Source organism: Macrobrachium rosenbergii, chromosome 48 (genome assembly GCF_040412425.1).
Source record: "Macrobrachium rosenbergii isolate ZJJX-2024 chromosome 48, ASM4041242v1, whole genome shotgun sequence".
Lineage (NCBI taxonomy): Eukaryota > Metazoa > Arthropoda > Malacostraca > Decapoda > Palaemonidae > Macrobrachium > Macrobrachium rosenbergii.
This window is the reverse complement of record NC_089788.1, coordinates 55,202,048-55,220,464: the sequence shown is the minus strand read 5'-3', so window position 1 is coordinate 55,220,464 and position 18,417 is coordinate 55,202,048. Positions and strand designations below refer to the sequence as shown.

The window sequence follows — 18,417 nt, the reverse complement described above, 5'->3', positions numbered from 1 at the left end:
TACATATGTGTGTGTGTGTGTAAATGAAAAGAAAAAGATCACAATAAACTCCGCGTTGCCCAGAAAGAGGGAGAAAATCAATGACGTATAACAACTCTTACGTAAAATATACAAGAGTAGTCTGTATCGTTCCAATTTTAGAATTATCTACTGACGAAGCAAGTACAGCCTGAGAGAGAGAGAGAGAGAGATTGTTATAGGTATTACGTAACTAGCACTATGTCTTTCCTCAGCCCAGTAACGGAAGTTAATTACGAGGTGAAATCAGTTTAGTATTTATTCACCTTCGCACACCTGACTAAGCACTATCATCAAACATGTGGGCAAGGACACCCTCCCCGTCTTTAGGGGTCAAAGGGTTACCCTCTTCATCTCACGTTTTCTAATAATAATACTGAAGGTAATGACAATAATAGATGCTGAAAAGACGACAGAAGAGAGAGATTGAGAGAGGAGTGAAAGAAGAAGAGATGGTGATGAGTAAAAACAATTTTATATTCATCAGACTTTGTAAAATCAAAGTATACATCAATGTTCAAAATAACTTCAGTCAGTAAGGTAATTGCTTTCCTTTCAACCACCTTTCACCACCAGTCGAACACCTGCGTCCCAGGCAAGTCCATTAAACCGATACCAGCTTCGAGTTTAGAATCACAAATGACCCCGTCATGGTAATAACACCAAAGACAGGCATTTTGCTTAAGCCACAAATGTGAAATTTAAGGTTCCGAAGTTGTAAGATCTGGAGAAATGATATCCAATAGAAACTTAAAAAATAATTTCTTTTCCGAAATGACACCACTGAAACACTGATTAGAAAGCAATTCTAAAATAATTGCTTCAAAAATTTTGCAAGATGTCCTTTTTGACGATACAGCGCAGAGCAAAATTACACACACGCACAGACATCCAGTGACCTCATAAACTCACGATTCCTCACACTTTATTGGATACGCTTATCACTACAAGCCTGCAAATGCAAGTGGAATGTAAATGAAGACTCGCTGTGGATTAGATCAATCTCACTCAAACCTAGGGTATGTGGGTTTGAATCCCACCACAACAGGTGGGACTTCTTGTATTTCCCACCTGATTATTAATAAGATAGTTTAACTAGACCACTGAGCTGACAATCAGCTCTCATAGGGCTGGCCCGAAGGATTAGGAAGAAATATCAGGGCCAAGAGCTGGGACCAAATAGGTCATTCGCGTGATGATGAATGAATGAAAATGACATTTAAAAGAAAAAACTTATGTAAGGTATATGATTTCCCACTTGAAGCAAGGCTTTTTGGTAACCGTATATGTCTGATGAAAGGGACCGGTGGAAATTTTAAGTATGTGCAAATAATTATATATAAATAAATATATATATCTATATAAACATGCATGTATATATATATATAGCCTATATATTATATGTATGTAGGTATGTATGTATATATATTTATATATAAATATATAAATATATATACATATATATATATATATATATATATATATATATATATATATATATAAATATATAAATATATATATATATATATATAAAGCTCATTGGCAAATAGCAGTGTTTCTATATAATTCGACACGTAGTAATGATCTGAATACATGGTTCTTATAGGATGACCTCTATAGAGTCCTTTTCAAGTTTTTGGCATTCATTTATTTTCCGTGCTGATGACCTTCAATGCTCTGAAGCCAGTTTCAGCACTAAATCAATAAAAGAACAGACTTATCTACTTGACATCTCCATTTTATCTCTCCAGTCCTTGGCATTTGGATGTGAGACGATGGAATGTATTCAATATTTTATTTTTCCTTCAACGGAATTCCCTTGAATAAGGAAAGGGGTATTCGCTGTAGCCACAGTAGGCAACAAAAGTATATAATGCCGCTAGATTCAAGTAACTGAACTGGAATACTAAATATGAACAATGCAAGATCTATTCGTCCGCTTCTCAGAGAATATATCAACTTAGATACGAAATATACTGTTCCTTCTCGTATAAAACGTCGCCATACGAAGTCTGCTGTTCAAGGAAAAAAGAGAGAAGTAAAGAAAGAAATGAAAATAAATAAATAAATAAGCTAGACATCTTTCTTTTGAAAGGCTACATGTGGAACCCTTTCCACAACAATTATAGTAGTTTATCCTTATGATGATATCTTAGGAAGTTTTCATGTAATTCTTTGTTATGTATAAAATTAAACTGTAAGCTTGGATATTTAAGATTCCGATGAAAACAGGATGGTAACTAAACAAAATGAGAATATTTCACAGACGAGCATTCCCTTCTTAAGGTCAAACCCACCTAAGACGAGGAGACAGGTGGTTTCACTACCTAAAAGCGGAAAATTCATAAATAATAATAATAATAATTCAAGGAGAATATTTTTTGTCCTCTACAAAATTCGACTTCAGTCCTTCTTCTGAGATATGATAAATCAAAACTGCAAAACCACATTAAGGATATACCCACTTAAATAATAACAATAATCATTTTGTTACAGGAACAGCAGTAAAAGTTGCTCCGAACAACACATTGCTTCGCTCAAAAGGATATTCATCGAACAGATGCCGATCGAAGCCACAAAACCATAATAAAGCTGTCCACACAGAGAACAAGGTCTGTATAGACAAGTAACCCCACAGTACCTACCTCCCCTTTCATGCTAGATGGCCCGTGGAGGCAAAGCTCCCCTTTCATCCAGGGCAGCTATTCCAGTGTCCCTTTTCCAGGATCACAAATAACCGGAAACACCTTTACACTCTCGCACCTGGACCACCCGCCGCCCGTTGAGGGGGTTAAAACCCTTATGGATGTTATGCAGAGAGGTCATATTTCTTCGTTCTAATGACGTTTCCATTTTGGCACGACGGGAAGGGCAGGACACTATGCTTAAAGCTGAATTTGTTTCCTATGATAACATGCAGCCACTTCCTGGACCCTTACGCCAAATGAAAGGAAAAGATTTGTTTTGCATTGGTACAAAGGAGCCGCCATCACTTTACCTGTAAGGACACTCTATCTCTTACACACACAATATATATATATATATATATATATATATATATATATATATATATATATATATATATATATATATATGTATATATATGTGTGTGTGTGTGTTTTTACCTTTTTGTGAGTTAAAATCAAACATTTTACCTTTATATATATATATTAAAATCAAATATATATATATATATATATATATATATATATATATATATGTGTGTGTGTGTGTGTGAACAAAGTTTTTACCTTTTTGTGAGTTAAATCAAACATATATATATATATATATATATATATATATATATATATATATATATATATATATATATATATATATATATATATATATGTATATATGTGTGTGTGTGTATGTATATATAGATACAGTATATATAGTGGTTCCAAAGGAAGAAAGACGAATTGTTCACCGCCAAATCATCTTTTAACTACTGAATCGTGAATGAACCCACAGCGCAGAGAACGCTACATGTGTACAGTATGTATGTAGATACAAGTCACCATTAAGCATGAAAATGCAAAAGTCAGAATAATACACATTCCATCCTACCATACAACCCATTTTCACCTGCTAAATATCATCTCTTATAAATAAACAAAAACTGGTGTTCGTGCTTGCCTCAATTAGTTGAATATAATGAAGGAGTTATTTTAGTCCTGGATTAAATTATACAAACATAATATTCTGTTACTACGTATAGATGAGTCATTAATGTCTGTTACGAATTCGTCAGCACATTTATATTTATCATAACAGTATTATATGTGGGGACTATTCCTTTAGTAAGTATAATGAAGACTTCATAACATAATGACGAAAATTCCGTTAAGTATATGTACTTTACTAATGGCACCTAACTCTAGTCGTTCATGTTCGAATTTCAGGACGAAGTAGACAATAACTTTTGCTCTGAATGTACTGTAGTTTGTGATCATTCTTTATCGTCGTACTTTACAAATACTGGTTTAGTTTTGTTATCGTCTAGTGTCTGGGTTTCTCTTTTTTTTTTTTTTTCAGTTTAGCCAACCTTTCCTACACTCTTTGTTTCTTTCCTTTTTTCAGATCGCCCGATTTAAGTATTCCTCTTAAGAATATCGCAGTATCACTCGAGGTTAAAAATTTATTAGTCACTCTTCCCTCAACTAATTGCTTTCTACACTAACTCGTTTCAGTTGTTGAAGCCTTTATGCGAGTAGGCTATTCCCAAGATTTTTCCCAGTGACCTTAAAATAATAATGATAATAATTCCCTCTACAAGAACGTCAAAGCAACTGTAAACGTCTCCATACTTGACAGCATTGACAAAATGATTCCCATCAACCGTCATGTACTGCAACGTTAATTTAGATACTTCCGCTCCCAAGACCAATGTGCCCCTTACGGCGGTATACGAGAGGGGCGAATATGCTTTGCTTCAACTATATCCGCCCAAAATGCAGTGAAATCCCTTCAATTGAGTCCTTAGTAAATTGACCTCTAAGTTAAAAGGCAATAAGAGAGATTTCATCTCTGCTTGGATGGGATTCCACCTTGCAAGAACGCGAAAGCTATTTTCTCTTCCTAACGGGAAACTTATATAGAAACGGCAATGGGATCAATCACGCGAATTAACCTGAAGCCCTCTGCATTTGCATTTACTCCTTTGTCAACAGAATGTAAGTCGTACGCCTGGCAGCCGAGCAGACTTTTCCTGTATTTTGCACAACTTCTGAACCCCTAGGGGGGAGTGCCGTCAGTTCACCTTATGTGGTGCACTGTAGGCATTACTTAAGGTTCTTTGCAGTGTGCCTTCGGCCCCTAGCTGCGACCCCTTTCGTTCCTTTTGCTGTACCTCCTTTCATATTATCTTTCTTCCATCTTACTCTCCACCCTCTCTTAACAATTGATTCATAATGCACCTGCGAGGTTTTCCTCCACCTTTCAAACCTTTTACTGTCAATTTCCATTTCAGCGCTGAATGACCTCATAGGTCCCAGTGCTTGGCCTTTGGCCTAAATTCTATATTCAATTCAATTCAATTCGACGACTTCTGATCCTAGAATACCACTCATCACGACAAAAATTCTGCAACTTCTATGAATAATTCTATGGAAATCCGGCGAACGATAAAAATAAAAATAACGTCCTATCTCCGGAATCCGGACCATGTACCTATATTGACGTAAGGAAAATGCAGGGAAGTACACAACGAGATGTCTTCATAAACGTACAGCATATAATTTCTCTGGGTAACACATTTATAATATGTAACAAAAACGAGCAAAACATTTCCCAAAGTTGATCTGGAAAACGGCATCCACGAGATCTAAACTGCATGGTCGTCCCTTCAATCATAGAGCGATCAGTCATTTTAAGAACCTTCGAGTCGATGACAGTGCGAGCTTTAACGCCTATTTTTTTTTTTTAAATATATTTGATCATTCAGTCATTTCAACAAATCTAAGATCCCGATAACATCTTGTGAATAGACATTCAACTTCTATGACGTAAGACTTCATAGTTATCAGTATAAATCAAGTTTAGTCTCACCATTTTCTGAGCTAGACAAATGCAGGTCCATACCGTTTGCATCTGATCGGGAAAAAAAAGAGGCTGTGATCGGGAAAAAAAATGAGGTTGGAGCTCATTTTTGGTGACAGCTTCTTACACAAGCCTTGCAGTTCTTCATAAATACCTAACGTCCTGTGTGTGTGTGTGTGTGTGTGTGTGTGTGGTTTGCATCAGGTTTACGTTCCATCCTTTAATAACGAGTTTTCTACGACGTTTACAGAATGACAAATGATCAGCTAGTGAACAATTTATACAAATTATAATTTTCCATACACGGTTCCCAAAAGATAATTTGCAGTTGACTTTCAGCAACAGAGAAAATCAAGACATAATAACAAATGTCAAAAATACGATGGAACAATAAAGGCGAGAGATGTAGCAGGGCTAGAGATGTAGTACAGTACATCCTCCGCCATGTGGCATTTCAAGAGTCGATCGTTGGGATGCCTCATGAATCATTCAACTGCTTCGTTAAAATCTACCTTTTGTAAGCTGTGGTCGATAAAAGGCTTATATTTGATCTTGAATAGTTTTGTAAAAAAAAAAAGGTGAAACAAAACACATTCATTGAAAGAAAGGCGCATAGAGAGACTTAGACAGATAGATAGATAGTAGATATGAATCTTTTGCGATAAAAACATCAAGCGACATACGGTACATTGCAATTGCAAAACGTAATTTAAACGTAATTTAAAGGGAGATTGGTTGAAAGCAGAAATTGTATACAATCAACAAAACTTCGAACATCTACATTAATATACAATCCTAAAATGGGAAATAAAATAAACCATGCTGGCAAATAATAATAAAAGGGGGAACAATGTCACGAAGACTTACTCCATAATACAGTCAAAAACACTTGACATTCCTCTCACAGTACGTGCATACAGAATAGAAAGCAGCAGAAAGCCATCCACACAACGCATAAAACCTGACAGTGTATCGACACGGTGTATTCATATTGGCCATTATCATCCACCAAAGACCATCAGATGTTGGGTGACATTGGCCCTGCCTTCGTCTCGCTGCTTTGGAAGTAAGTGAAAGTGTCGACAGGTTCCTTGAGACAACGTTTTTTCCCAGTGGCCTAACATGCAGAGGGACCTGGGGTTTCTAGTAAGGTTTGTCTCCAAAAGTTAAAATGAAACGAAGGAGCGTTTGAATGTCTTATCTGAAATAAGATCTGTCTCTTTGATCTAAAGAATTACTCTAAGAAAACTGATGGGGCGTTTGAAATGTCATTTCTATCACAAGATTTGCTATATATACTACGAATGAATGTCTGAAGTTGATATCTTATCTATAAAAATCAATTTACCCTTAAACCTTTAAGCCTTTTACAAGAATGAAAGGAGATGGTGTCCGAAGCGCCATATTATAGCTATACCTGTCACGTGCACTTAACTAACCTAACAAAAATATTCGACCGTAGCCAAATTGAGGGATACTTTTACTGCCTTTTGTTTCTTGCCCCCTGCAGTTCTTTGAGACTACTGTTAGCGTTGCGATGTCATAATTACCTGTGAAGTTCCCATGCGGGAACCTCATTTCTCTTAGACGTAGATACTGGCTTTCGAGTAGCCTAGTGAAGGGGATTTAAAATAATCTCTTAGTTCAAGGCGCACGTTTCCAGCAAAAAAAATGAATTTGATGTAATTCATTCACATGCAAAATTACCATATAAAAACGAATACCTTATTTGGTAAAATGACTTTCCAGTAAAATGCTTCGTGTGCAGTTTCAATGGGATACCATTCATAGATCTCATTTATTGGGTACGAATCACATGGGGCAAAAGTACTACCAATACATTATAAATCATTCCGTTGCACGAGAATTTCATTTCTTTGATAAGTGAAATGACTACCGATATCCAGAAAAACTATTTGGAAGACTGAGTCGATGACCCGAGATTTGGTCGTGCGAATACCGACCTAAGAATTTAATAAAACAAATATCTCTAGGACCATTCTAGGTCTTAAGAGTTCAACCAGAATCAAAATAATTGAATAAATGAAAACCCATTGGAGCCAAGTTAATCCATTAAGTGGCCTTCGGGAAGAAACCTTCCATCAACCACCAGGTAACCACGAATTACTACATACAAACTAACAATCAAAGAAAAGAATGGAAGCACTGACGCGAATGAAACCAGTGCCTCCATGAAGGAGACAATAAAACGGAAAAAGAAAACAAAAGGCAACAAAAGAAGACGTGGAGTTTCCAGCAAAGGGCCAAAAGGACAGTCATTCACGTCCCTCTGGCATGAAAAAGGACTTGCTTCCTCGCCATCTTCCCCGAAGGAGGTTACCTTTGAAGGAGTCAGCTGAGCGACAAAAATAAGGAAGTAAGAAACAAGGTCATGCATTATACGTCAATGGGTATTTGTAATAACAATAAAAACGTATGCGGCACAGTGCAAGGCGCTTATTCATATCTTTTCTATTACTGTAAGTTATTTGTTGAACAATGCTCGACATCTACGGATATCGAACGAACACACCTTTGACACTTACAGCAGAGAAAATTATTGGCACTTTGACATGAAACTCTGCATCACATATATCGTACTTGCAGAAAGGACAGGGAAAGAGAGACAGAGATTTGGGTCACCAAATCAGAATTGCAAACATCATAATTAATACCCCACGTAATGTTTGCTGCTGTTGGTATGCAGCAGCGGCGCTATGAACAGTTATAACGGATACCAATTACGACTCAAGGAGCCAGGAATGTACTTAAAGTGAAAACCGAACGCCTTCTTCCTTTTCCTTACTGTACATATAAAAACAGATATTTTTTCTTCGCTGCATAATTCTGAACAAGATTCATTTTAAATGCAGTTTTCACTGGATACGTGACATAAGGAAACGTGCAAAAGAAATATGCATTCACAGAAAACTTTTTGTTGACTTACTTTAAAATGCTCTCAATAAAGAGGCTAGTACTGATTATGCCCTGATTATACACACATTATCGAGCATCGAGAATCTGAAATCCTGCAACGGAGTGAGCGATAACTACCTGTCACGGCAGTTTTCCGGATTAATCGGTCACCTTTCCAATATTCAATAACTGGTTCATTGCTAGAAACTCACAAAGCATATATAGGCTAATCTTTACAAAATCTCTTCTTATCTTCCACATTTAGTGGTGAGAGCTTAGTATAAGCTGTCATTATTATTATTATATTAAACAAGGGGCAAAAGGATGTTGAAGTACTCTCATGCTTCAGCGTACCGAGAAACTTAAAAGTTTCTCTCTCTCTCTCTCTCTCTCTCTCTCATTGGGTTAATGATATATTTACGGCGTTCATGACTGCGGTAGAGTTTTGCAGACATCAACTGTAGCTTAAGAGGACTAGTATCAGCAGTAGCAGTACCATTAACAACTGTACTAACAATATTTACATAGCGAAAGAAGATGTAATTGAACATATATATATATATATAATATATATATATATATATATATATATATATATATATATATATATATATATGTATATATATATATATATAAACCAACTCTCTTTTATGAAGCATGACTGCTGAATGCAAATGAAGGAAAAAGGTTGACATATTATACTCCCTGCGTAGTATGCGCGGTGTTAGAATTGATAGGGTGAAAAATATGGATAAGTATAAGTGGTAGAAAGGTTTAGAGCACAGGAAAGGGCGGATCAGAGTATTCTGAGATGGTTCAGTCATGTGGAAAGGATGAGCAATGCTAGGTTGATGAAAAAGGAATACTTCTAAGAAGTGTTGGGGGTAAGGAGTAAAGTATGTTAAGAAGGTTGGATACACGACATGAAAGAGGTATTGGAAAGGTAGGAATTTAATATCCAAGAAGCATGGGAATGCCTGCAAGATAGGGGAGAATAGTGCAGTGTGTGGAGAGAGTTTGAATGGCTGACCTTGAGTTTTCTTGGTAAGCATATGAACCCACTAATGTTGTTGATATTTTAGGGCATATGGGCTTTATACACGACTCAACAGTCAAAGTACAATGTGGCAACAGCCATTGTGTTTATATCTCTAGAAAACGGCTTATCCCATAAATATAGATATAAATATAAATATATATATATATATATATATATATAAATATAATATATAATATATAAATATAAATATGAATGTCTTTTCCTGTAATATACAGTGTAATATGGGCCTTCTTATATTCATATATATATATATATATATATATATATATATATATATATATATATATATAAATATATATATATATATATATATATATATATATATATATATATATATATATATATATATATATATATATATATATATATATATATATATATATATATATATATATATATATATGTATGTATATATATATATATATATATATATATATATATATATATATATATATATATATATATATATATATATATATATTCGGGCCACAGGAAACGACAGCGTCAAGTACTTTCGAGCATTCGAGAAACGTTCATGGCAATTTGTGCCCATAAGATACGTTAATTAAACGGAAGTATTGGGTACTCTATTGTTTCCTTTAAAACTTTTCTTTCAGCTTTCTGTGTTACCTAAATCAGGTGCATGACTATGATTTTTAAATATGCACAAACACACCCATATATCATACATATATATATGATGTGTATCTATATATACCTAATGGGAGAGGTGGCGCCAAGAGGGTAGAGCCTTCATGCTCTCGGCAAATCACCTTAACCTTTTCTTGAACAAAGTTAACATTGGTAACCATTCACGTTTATATTTATTCCAAGTTTCTCACAGGAATCATCTGATTCTATTTTAACGCCAACTGTGTTGATTACATTTACTCTAAAACTTCTCCTCTTACAAATATTTTCAGACTTTTTCGCTAGTTTCTGTAAATTTATCATCTGGGGTCAACTGGTGGGTAACAGGTCAGGACTGGACCAGGGACCTTGCAAATGAAAACCCTGTGTTCTCCCACAAAATAAAACAGAAAATGCCCTTTTCATATGACGCAAACACTACTTGTGATTTTATAAGCATCATACAATCTGCACCCTAAGAATATGTGTCACTGTGTCAATCTAAAACGGAAATTGGTCTCGTATCATAGTATTGCCTCCTCCCTAGAGGGCAAAAGGCTATCTGTGATGAACAGCAGTCGTGCTAGAACATATTCGTGCCTGCTTAATGACATGGCGTACTGCGCCGGGGGATAGTTTACAGCAAGGGAGCAGAGCTAACCTCTGCAATTTTTTCTTTTAAAAGATGTGAACGATCGTGTCACGATACTTGGTTTTTCATCTTACCTCGTTCTTTTTATTCACTTCCTTCAGTCTCTTCCCTTTTATTTGTTCAATCTTTTTTAAAACTCAACCTTGCTCCAATCTTCTGGTCTAATTCACAAACAAATTCTATGGGCGAGTCCTGTGAAAATCTAGGGTCTGATTCGACGGTCTTTTATCATAGCTAATAAAACCCGGTAAGAGAAAAATGACAATATTATGGCTTATTTCAGAGCTTTTCAACAACGTAATAAATGTAAACTAATGAGGCTGATTTTTTGAAATTTTGTTGTAATCCCGACGAAGTGACTAAATTCCGTCATGCAACATCCGAACATGCATCACGAATTCGCTGACTAAGCCGAAATTGGTAAAGGAACTGCCACGTGTTGCGTTGCAATTTCTTTCGTTGCAAAAGCCTGGGTAACACACCCATTAATGCAAGGGTTCTTAACCTTTCGATGATTCCAGACCCCCAATGGATTGTCCAATATGGTCCCATACCCCCTTCACTTGACTGTCGAAATAATTGTCAACAATCCTATTATTTGCCAGTATGTCTTCCAAATATGTCAATAGCTTGAATTTCCTGTACTGCAGATATGGATTGCCATACAGAAAACACCTAATTCAACATTCTACCCAAGTATAAATTAATACATTAAATAAAATAAATACCAGTACCCAGAGATCGAGTCCCATACCCCCAGGATTTGGTTCCCATACCCCCAAGGGGTATGGATACCCCCGGTTAAGAACCCCTGCATTAAAGCATAGCTTCCGTAGCCTATCATCAACTCCGTAATCTGGTAACTATCTCTCTCTCTCTCTCTCTCTCTCTCTCTCTCTCTCTCTCTCTCTCTCTCTCTCTCTCTCTCTCTCTCTCTCTCTCTCTCTTTATTTATATATATATATATATATATATATATATATATATATATATATATATATATATATATATATATATATATATATATATATAGTACATAATATATACATATATGTATATATTACTGAATGCTGGCAACAATTTTTCATATTTTTATATATATATATATATATATATATATATATATATATATATATATATATATATATATATATATATATATATATATATATATATATATATATATATATACATATGTGTGTGTGTGTGTTTCAGTAGACAGGACATACACCAGCAACGGGAGGTTCCGGTTTGATTCTCCTGAGATCAGGAACGCTTTGGGCAAATCTCGTTGTTGAACACTACTCTATTGACCAAACCAAGGAATAACAAACATTGGAGTTATTCGACTAAAGTGGGCCTCAGCCATGACGGAAAAGGGCATGGGGGTGTCAATCTCATCTACAAAGACTTGGTGAGAACCGGAAGGTGAAGCCCACACCCTCTGGTGAAAATATATTATATATACATACACACATACATACATACATACATACATATATATATATACCAGTATATATATATATATATATATATATATATATATATATATATATATATATATATATACATACACACACACACACACACACATATATATATATATATATATATATATATATATATATATATATATATATATATATATATATATATATATATATATATATATATATATATATATATATATAATCGGATCATTATAGTTTGCTAAAGCATAAAACAACGGGATCCACACCACAGGGGAGCGAGACAGGGAAGAGAGTCTCTCTCCAATGAATAACGATTCTTCGCTCACGAAGACCTTCCTAAGAATCCAGGCCAATTCTGTGTCAAACTGGATTGATGGAGCAGGATTGATGCAGCTATATTACAATAGTAGGTCGTGTTGCTGTATTCTCTCTCTCTCTCTCTCTCTCTCTCTCTCTCTCTCTCTCTCTCTCTCTCTCTCCCCTCAGGTTAATAAGTACATTCGAGACTAACACGCATAAAAAATTACCAATGTATTCAAGCGTGACAATATTATCTCTGAAACTATCTCTCTCTCTCTCTCTCTCTCTCTCTCTCTCTCTCTCTCTCTCTCTCTCTCTCTCTCTCTTTGTCTCTATCTATCTCTCTTTGTATTTATAATATATATATATATATATATATATATATATATATATATATATATATATGAATATATGTGTGTACATATATGTGCATGCAAATCTGCATATATATATATATATATATATATATATATATATATATATATATATATATATATATATATATATATATATATATATATATATATATATATATATATATATATATATATATATATATAGATAGATAGATAGATAGATAGATAGATGGATAGATAGATAGATAGATAGATAGATAGATAGATAGATAGTAACAGCTTTTGAGCATTCAAGCAACAAAAGCAAAGAAAACGGCACCTTTGCCAGAAGACAAATGACCTAGATAGGAGATCATGAAAATTAAGTTGATGAAAGCCATAGCGACTTATTTGTGCATGGCCTTACCCATGGCTATAAGGATACACACCTGGTGGTCGCAGAGCCAAGTTTTACGTAACACTTCGTTCAAGATCTTTACTAAACAAGTTTGAGACGGGGCGAAATTAAAGAGCGTCAGTCTTTTAGTCAGCACAAAAGGTCTGAGTCTCTTTCTCGCGAAAATACAACTCAACTTTATGGTAATTCTAATGCATTTTGTTGTCTCCTGAACATAAAAATGAAGAGAGAAAGAAAGAAACATTAGAACACAACACGACTTTGTGTCGTATTTAATCTGATGATAAAGAGAGAGAGAGAGAGAGAGAGAGAGAGAGAGAGAGAGAGAGAGAGAGAGAGAGAGAGAGAGAGAGAATGTTGCAAAACGCAACCGGTCTGCTTAGTAGAAAAAACCCGTTACCTTATATGCTACGTCAAAATGAATGAGGATACATGCATTAACCTTCTAACGTTCCTAGATTAAGAACTTGTTCACTTAGCTGAGAAAAGTTCCTTTTTGAAATGTACATTACCACTCATACTTCTTGCTGTATGAGAGGTAATGTACGCATCTACCTTGATGTTAAATTACTCTGTCAGCAAAGAATCATGTAACAAAATATTTCTGCTCAGTTTTATGTAAACATAAATGCACATATAAGAAGATAATATATATACACACGCACATATGTATGTATGTATGTATGTATGTATGTATGTATGTATGTATGTATGTATGTATGTATGTATGTATGTATGTATGTATGTATGTATGTGCATGTTTATTTATGTATATAGGTAGATATCTATTACACAATTATGTGAATGACTCTAGGCATCTCATTTATGAGAGCAAAATCAATTTCACAATGACTGTCAAAAACTAGCTCTTTAAAAACAAGAACAAAAAACCTTCTTACAGAACCTAAACTTATGAATACAATCATTGTTATTCAAAATTAGCGAACTTTCATATGCAACATGCCTAAATCGATTTCATTATCAGAGCAAGCTTTCCAACCTTTGCAAGCTTTGCAAATTCAAACAGTGAGAATTACAAAAAATTTAAAGTAAATCAACAAACAGATATATAGCCTACATCCATAAAGAAAAATATATTCCACACAAACTAAGGCATTGGTGAACGGTGCTTTAAAGTCGTGTTACAGCTTTTCTTCAACTTATAAGACGTAGTACTGTAATATCCATGGAGGAACAAGTAAACAACCCTCAATAAATAGCTGATTATGCCTTTCAACAAACAATAGGCTACTCATGTATGATTCAGTTTAATGCTCCAACTCGAGCAACCTAGTTCAGGAATAATTTCTTTATATGATATTGAATGTTTTCAAAACATCTATTTTATAACAAAAACAACAGTTAATTAGGAAATGCAACAGAAATTTCAGTAGGAGGGTGTATTATCCTGCGTTGGGCAAAAAAAAAAACGGCTGCAGGTAGGCAGGTCTTCCTCATTATTAGTTAATAATTTTGGAACAAAATCTCACTAAAAAAAAAACTTCTTTGGAGATATTTCTTTGAAACAATTTTCAAAATAAGCTTTACAAACTGGCGGCTTTACATATACTGTATGTGTCATTTCGTAAATGTATCGTTACAGAATTCCAAATATCACACGGTGGTCTGGGAAACTTCAGGTTGTTCTAAAGTTCACATCAAGTAAGAGTAACGGCAAAAAGGCAGCACACTACAATATGCAGAACATTAGGCACGCATGCAAGACAGTGAAAACTGTGGTCGGCAGACAAACTGCCAACAAAAGTGATCTAATCACTGGAAAGGTAAGAGTTCAGTAATAACTGTTCCACAGTCTCGTAGTCTGGACACAAGTTCTTTCATCTATTTGTTTATTAAATTTCAGTTTTATTAATTACATATCCATTCCTGCCTTTTCCCATGAGAGCAGAGGAAGCATGCAGAAATCACTTAAACCAGTCTGGTATCTTAACTACTTTAAATCATGTCATAGGAACAGAACAAGGCTTTCTGTAGAGAGCTTTTTAGTGTGCGGATAGATATCCAAAAAGGCTCGATACAATACTGATTACGGTCACTGACAAAAAGGATCCAATGTTTCCATGAGAAAGGATGAGGACTAATATTTTAAATAGCATTCAATTTCTAAGGCTGGTGCGCAGCACCCTCCACAATATTTAAGGGAGAAAAAAGATGGCAGTTATCATGACAAGGCTATTCGAGGCAACCTTATTATCTAGTGGCCCTGGCAGATGGACTACGAGATAATCTTTGCTCAGTTCCCAGAGGATGTACCAGTTGTCCTTCAAACTGCTGGAGGTAACCTGTCATCCGAGGGAGATGGCCATTTTATCAGCTGATCCTGTCATCTGTAAGGAAGGGTAAGGATTGTTCTGTTTCCCGGGTAAAGAGATCAGGACAATTATTAACTTTGATAATTGTTACATAGCAATGTTGATTGCTATGTTTAGTGTGATTTACAAAAATGAGCATTTGCATGCCGAATTAAGGGACAATATTTATATTCTGACAGACAATCAATAGCCAGTGGGTCAACAAATGTTAAAATGACTATAATTAATAGAAAATATTCCTCTCGAGGATAAACTTATCCCTTCTGTAGAAAATATTCCTCTCGAGGATAAACTTATCCCTTCTGTCAAGAAAAAAAGATTAAGAAGCATAAAACATGACAAGTGAGGATTCAGTCTATTATCGTAGTTACTAGTCAGACATGGTTTCTATAACATAACATCTTCCGGATTCTTTTAATGAAAGTGCAGTAAAACACCATCTTCCACATCCTTTTAATGAAAATGCAGTAAAACAACATCTTCCACCTCATTTTAATAAAAATACAAACAAAAAAAAACTATAAACGTTTAGTTTGCGTAAGGCCAGTTACTTGGATTTCCTGTTTCATCCAAATTTTCTAAGTCCTCTGATTTTACTAATTTCAAATGGCTGATTTGTTGTCACCTAAGAGAAATGTCTTCACACACACACACACACACACACACACACACACACACACACACACACACACACCATGGTTATATTTTACTTGGAATTATTAACATTCCATTGATTTTGAATTTCAAGCTCGGGATACTTTCTGACCTTTTCCATTCATCCTAAAATGACTTTCAATTTATAAATTGAGATTTGTTCCAGTAAACTATATCTTACATAAACAAACACTTACTGAGTAAATTCAAAGCAATCCGATCAGCTTTCAGCGGTATATGAAATTTTTGGAAGCAAAGATTTCCTTGAAAGTATATCTATACAAATAAGCAATACAAAGTGGTAATTAAAAGTCAGTTGATTAGCCCAAGAACGCGACAAAGCACAGTAAATCATCACAATGACGTTTGAGTGGAAATAGCCTGAAAAGGTGGGTAGAGATATGGAAGTGAATGGGCGTGGTGGGCGGAGTTCACGACGCAGGTTGTTCAACTCCATGGAGGAAAGGGGCTTTTTTCCTTTGATGTATGAGGATATACAACATCGTTCTCTCCCTCTCGATTACCTTATTCGTTTCTTTACTTATAAGTAAAACCAAGATTCACCTCGTGAATATAACACCTTTAATCTCAAAATTTACATGTCTGTATGTATGCATGTATCATATAAGTATGTATGTATGTATGTATGTATGTATGTATGTATGTAAGTATGTATGTACATATATATACTGTAATACAGCAGTATAATATGAAGATAAAAAGGCCCATAAAACACTGTTTGAACGTTGCATCCATATATTTCGAGCAATTCCTTCTATGCACAGAAGGAAGTGCTCGAAATATATGGTTGCAGTGTTCAAATAGTTTTATGGTTCTTTTATCTTCTTTTATCTTATATATATATATATATATATATATATATATATATATATATATATATATATATATATTCAAATAGTTTTATGGATGTTCTAGGAATTTTAAAAAGCCCTTAAAACACATATATAACACATTAAGTCAAGAAAAATAATTTACTGAACTGCAGAGAGAGAGAGAGAGAGAGAGAGAGAGAGAGAGAGAGAGAGAGAGAGAGAATTTCACTCCATCTACACTAGATTAGCACAATTTTGAAAGAACAGAGTCACAAGTCATCGTCATCTTTGAAATCTTTCTATTCACTCTGGCCACGAACACTGTCGGTAAGCTGAGGTTTGATATGCATGCGGTCTTAACAACAAAACATGAATTTTATAGAGCCCCTCCTCTCTCTCTCTCTCTCTCCCTCCTCTCTCTCTCTCTCTCTCTCTCTCTCTCTCTCTCTATATATATATATATATATATATATATATATATATATATATATATATATATATATATATATATACATACATATAAACATATATATAATGTGTGTGTGTGTGAGCGGCCGTAACCAATCAATGATTTTTTCAACTGAAAGGGTATACACTATTCTACACGTTAATGATTACCAATATTTGTACATTTTGCATAAATAGCCTAAAAAATCTATACATTTGAGCATTTTGCACCGCATGAATTAAAGGATCATACTATTTAACAATTACACAAACTGTAATTACACAGGATTTATCTATTTGTTTATTAGTATAACTTATTTTTTTAGTTTAACGTCGAGAACGCATATGGGCAGACCTGTGAAAACTTCGACGGGAAAGCTGTATGTAGCTAACGTAGTTGACAGCACCGGGACATCCTTGGGCCTATCATATATTCGCCAATTAGCCTACAATTAACCTGAGAATTACATATGCCTGTAATTCATCTGACAATGCCGTATATGTCTACTGAACAACTGTCACAAATCTATATAAGCCTACAATGCATCTGTTGATTTAAAGAAGGTAACAATGACATAGCAATCATGGGTCAATTCTTCACTGCCAGGGCTGCATAGGCCTATAATGCAAGTGTTAATTGTTGGCTGCCAATGGGCTTGGCCTACAACACATCTATCATTACTGAAAGCCCGAAAGCTCACTTTGGCCCTGCTACTCGCCTTACCTCTAATTTGTGGCTGTAGTCCTCAGCGAGGCGCTCATTCTGTTGCACGAGGAGCTCGTTCCTTTCCAATAGGGCCTTGCCTAA

General features: G+C 34.9%; 1 protein-coding gene across 1 annotated transcript in view; it reads right to left on the bottom strand.

Annotated features, from left to right (window-relative positions):
• The window catches only part of LOC136831415 (bicaudal D-related protein homolog), a 237,747-nt gene that overhangs the window by 218,187 nt on the left and 1,143 nt on the right, over positions 1 to 18,417 (bottom strand). Inside the window, exon 1 of the mRNA XM_067091821.1 lies at positions 18,334 to 18,417. This exon is cut by the window's right edge and continues 1,143 nt beyond it. Coding sequence (XP_066947922.1) covers positions 18,334 to 18,417 — 84 coding nt within the window. The remainder of the gene's footprint in view (positions 1 to 18,333) is intronic.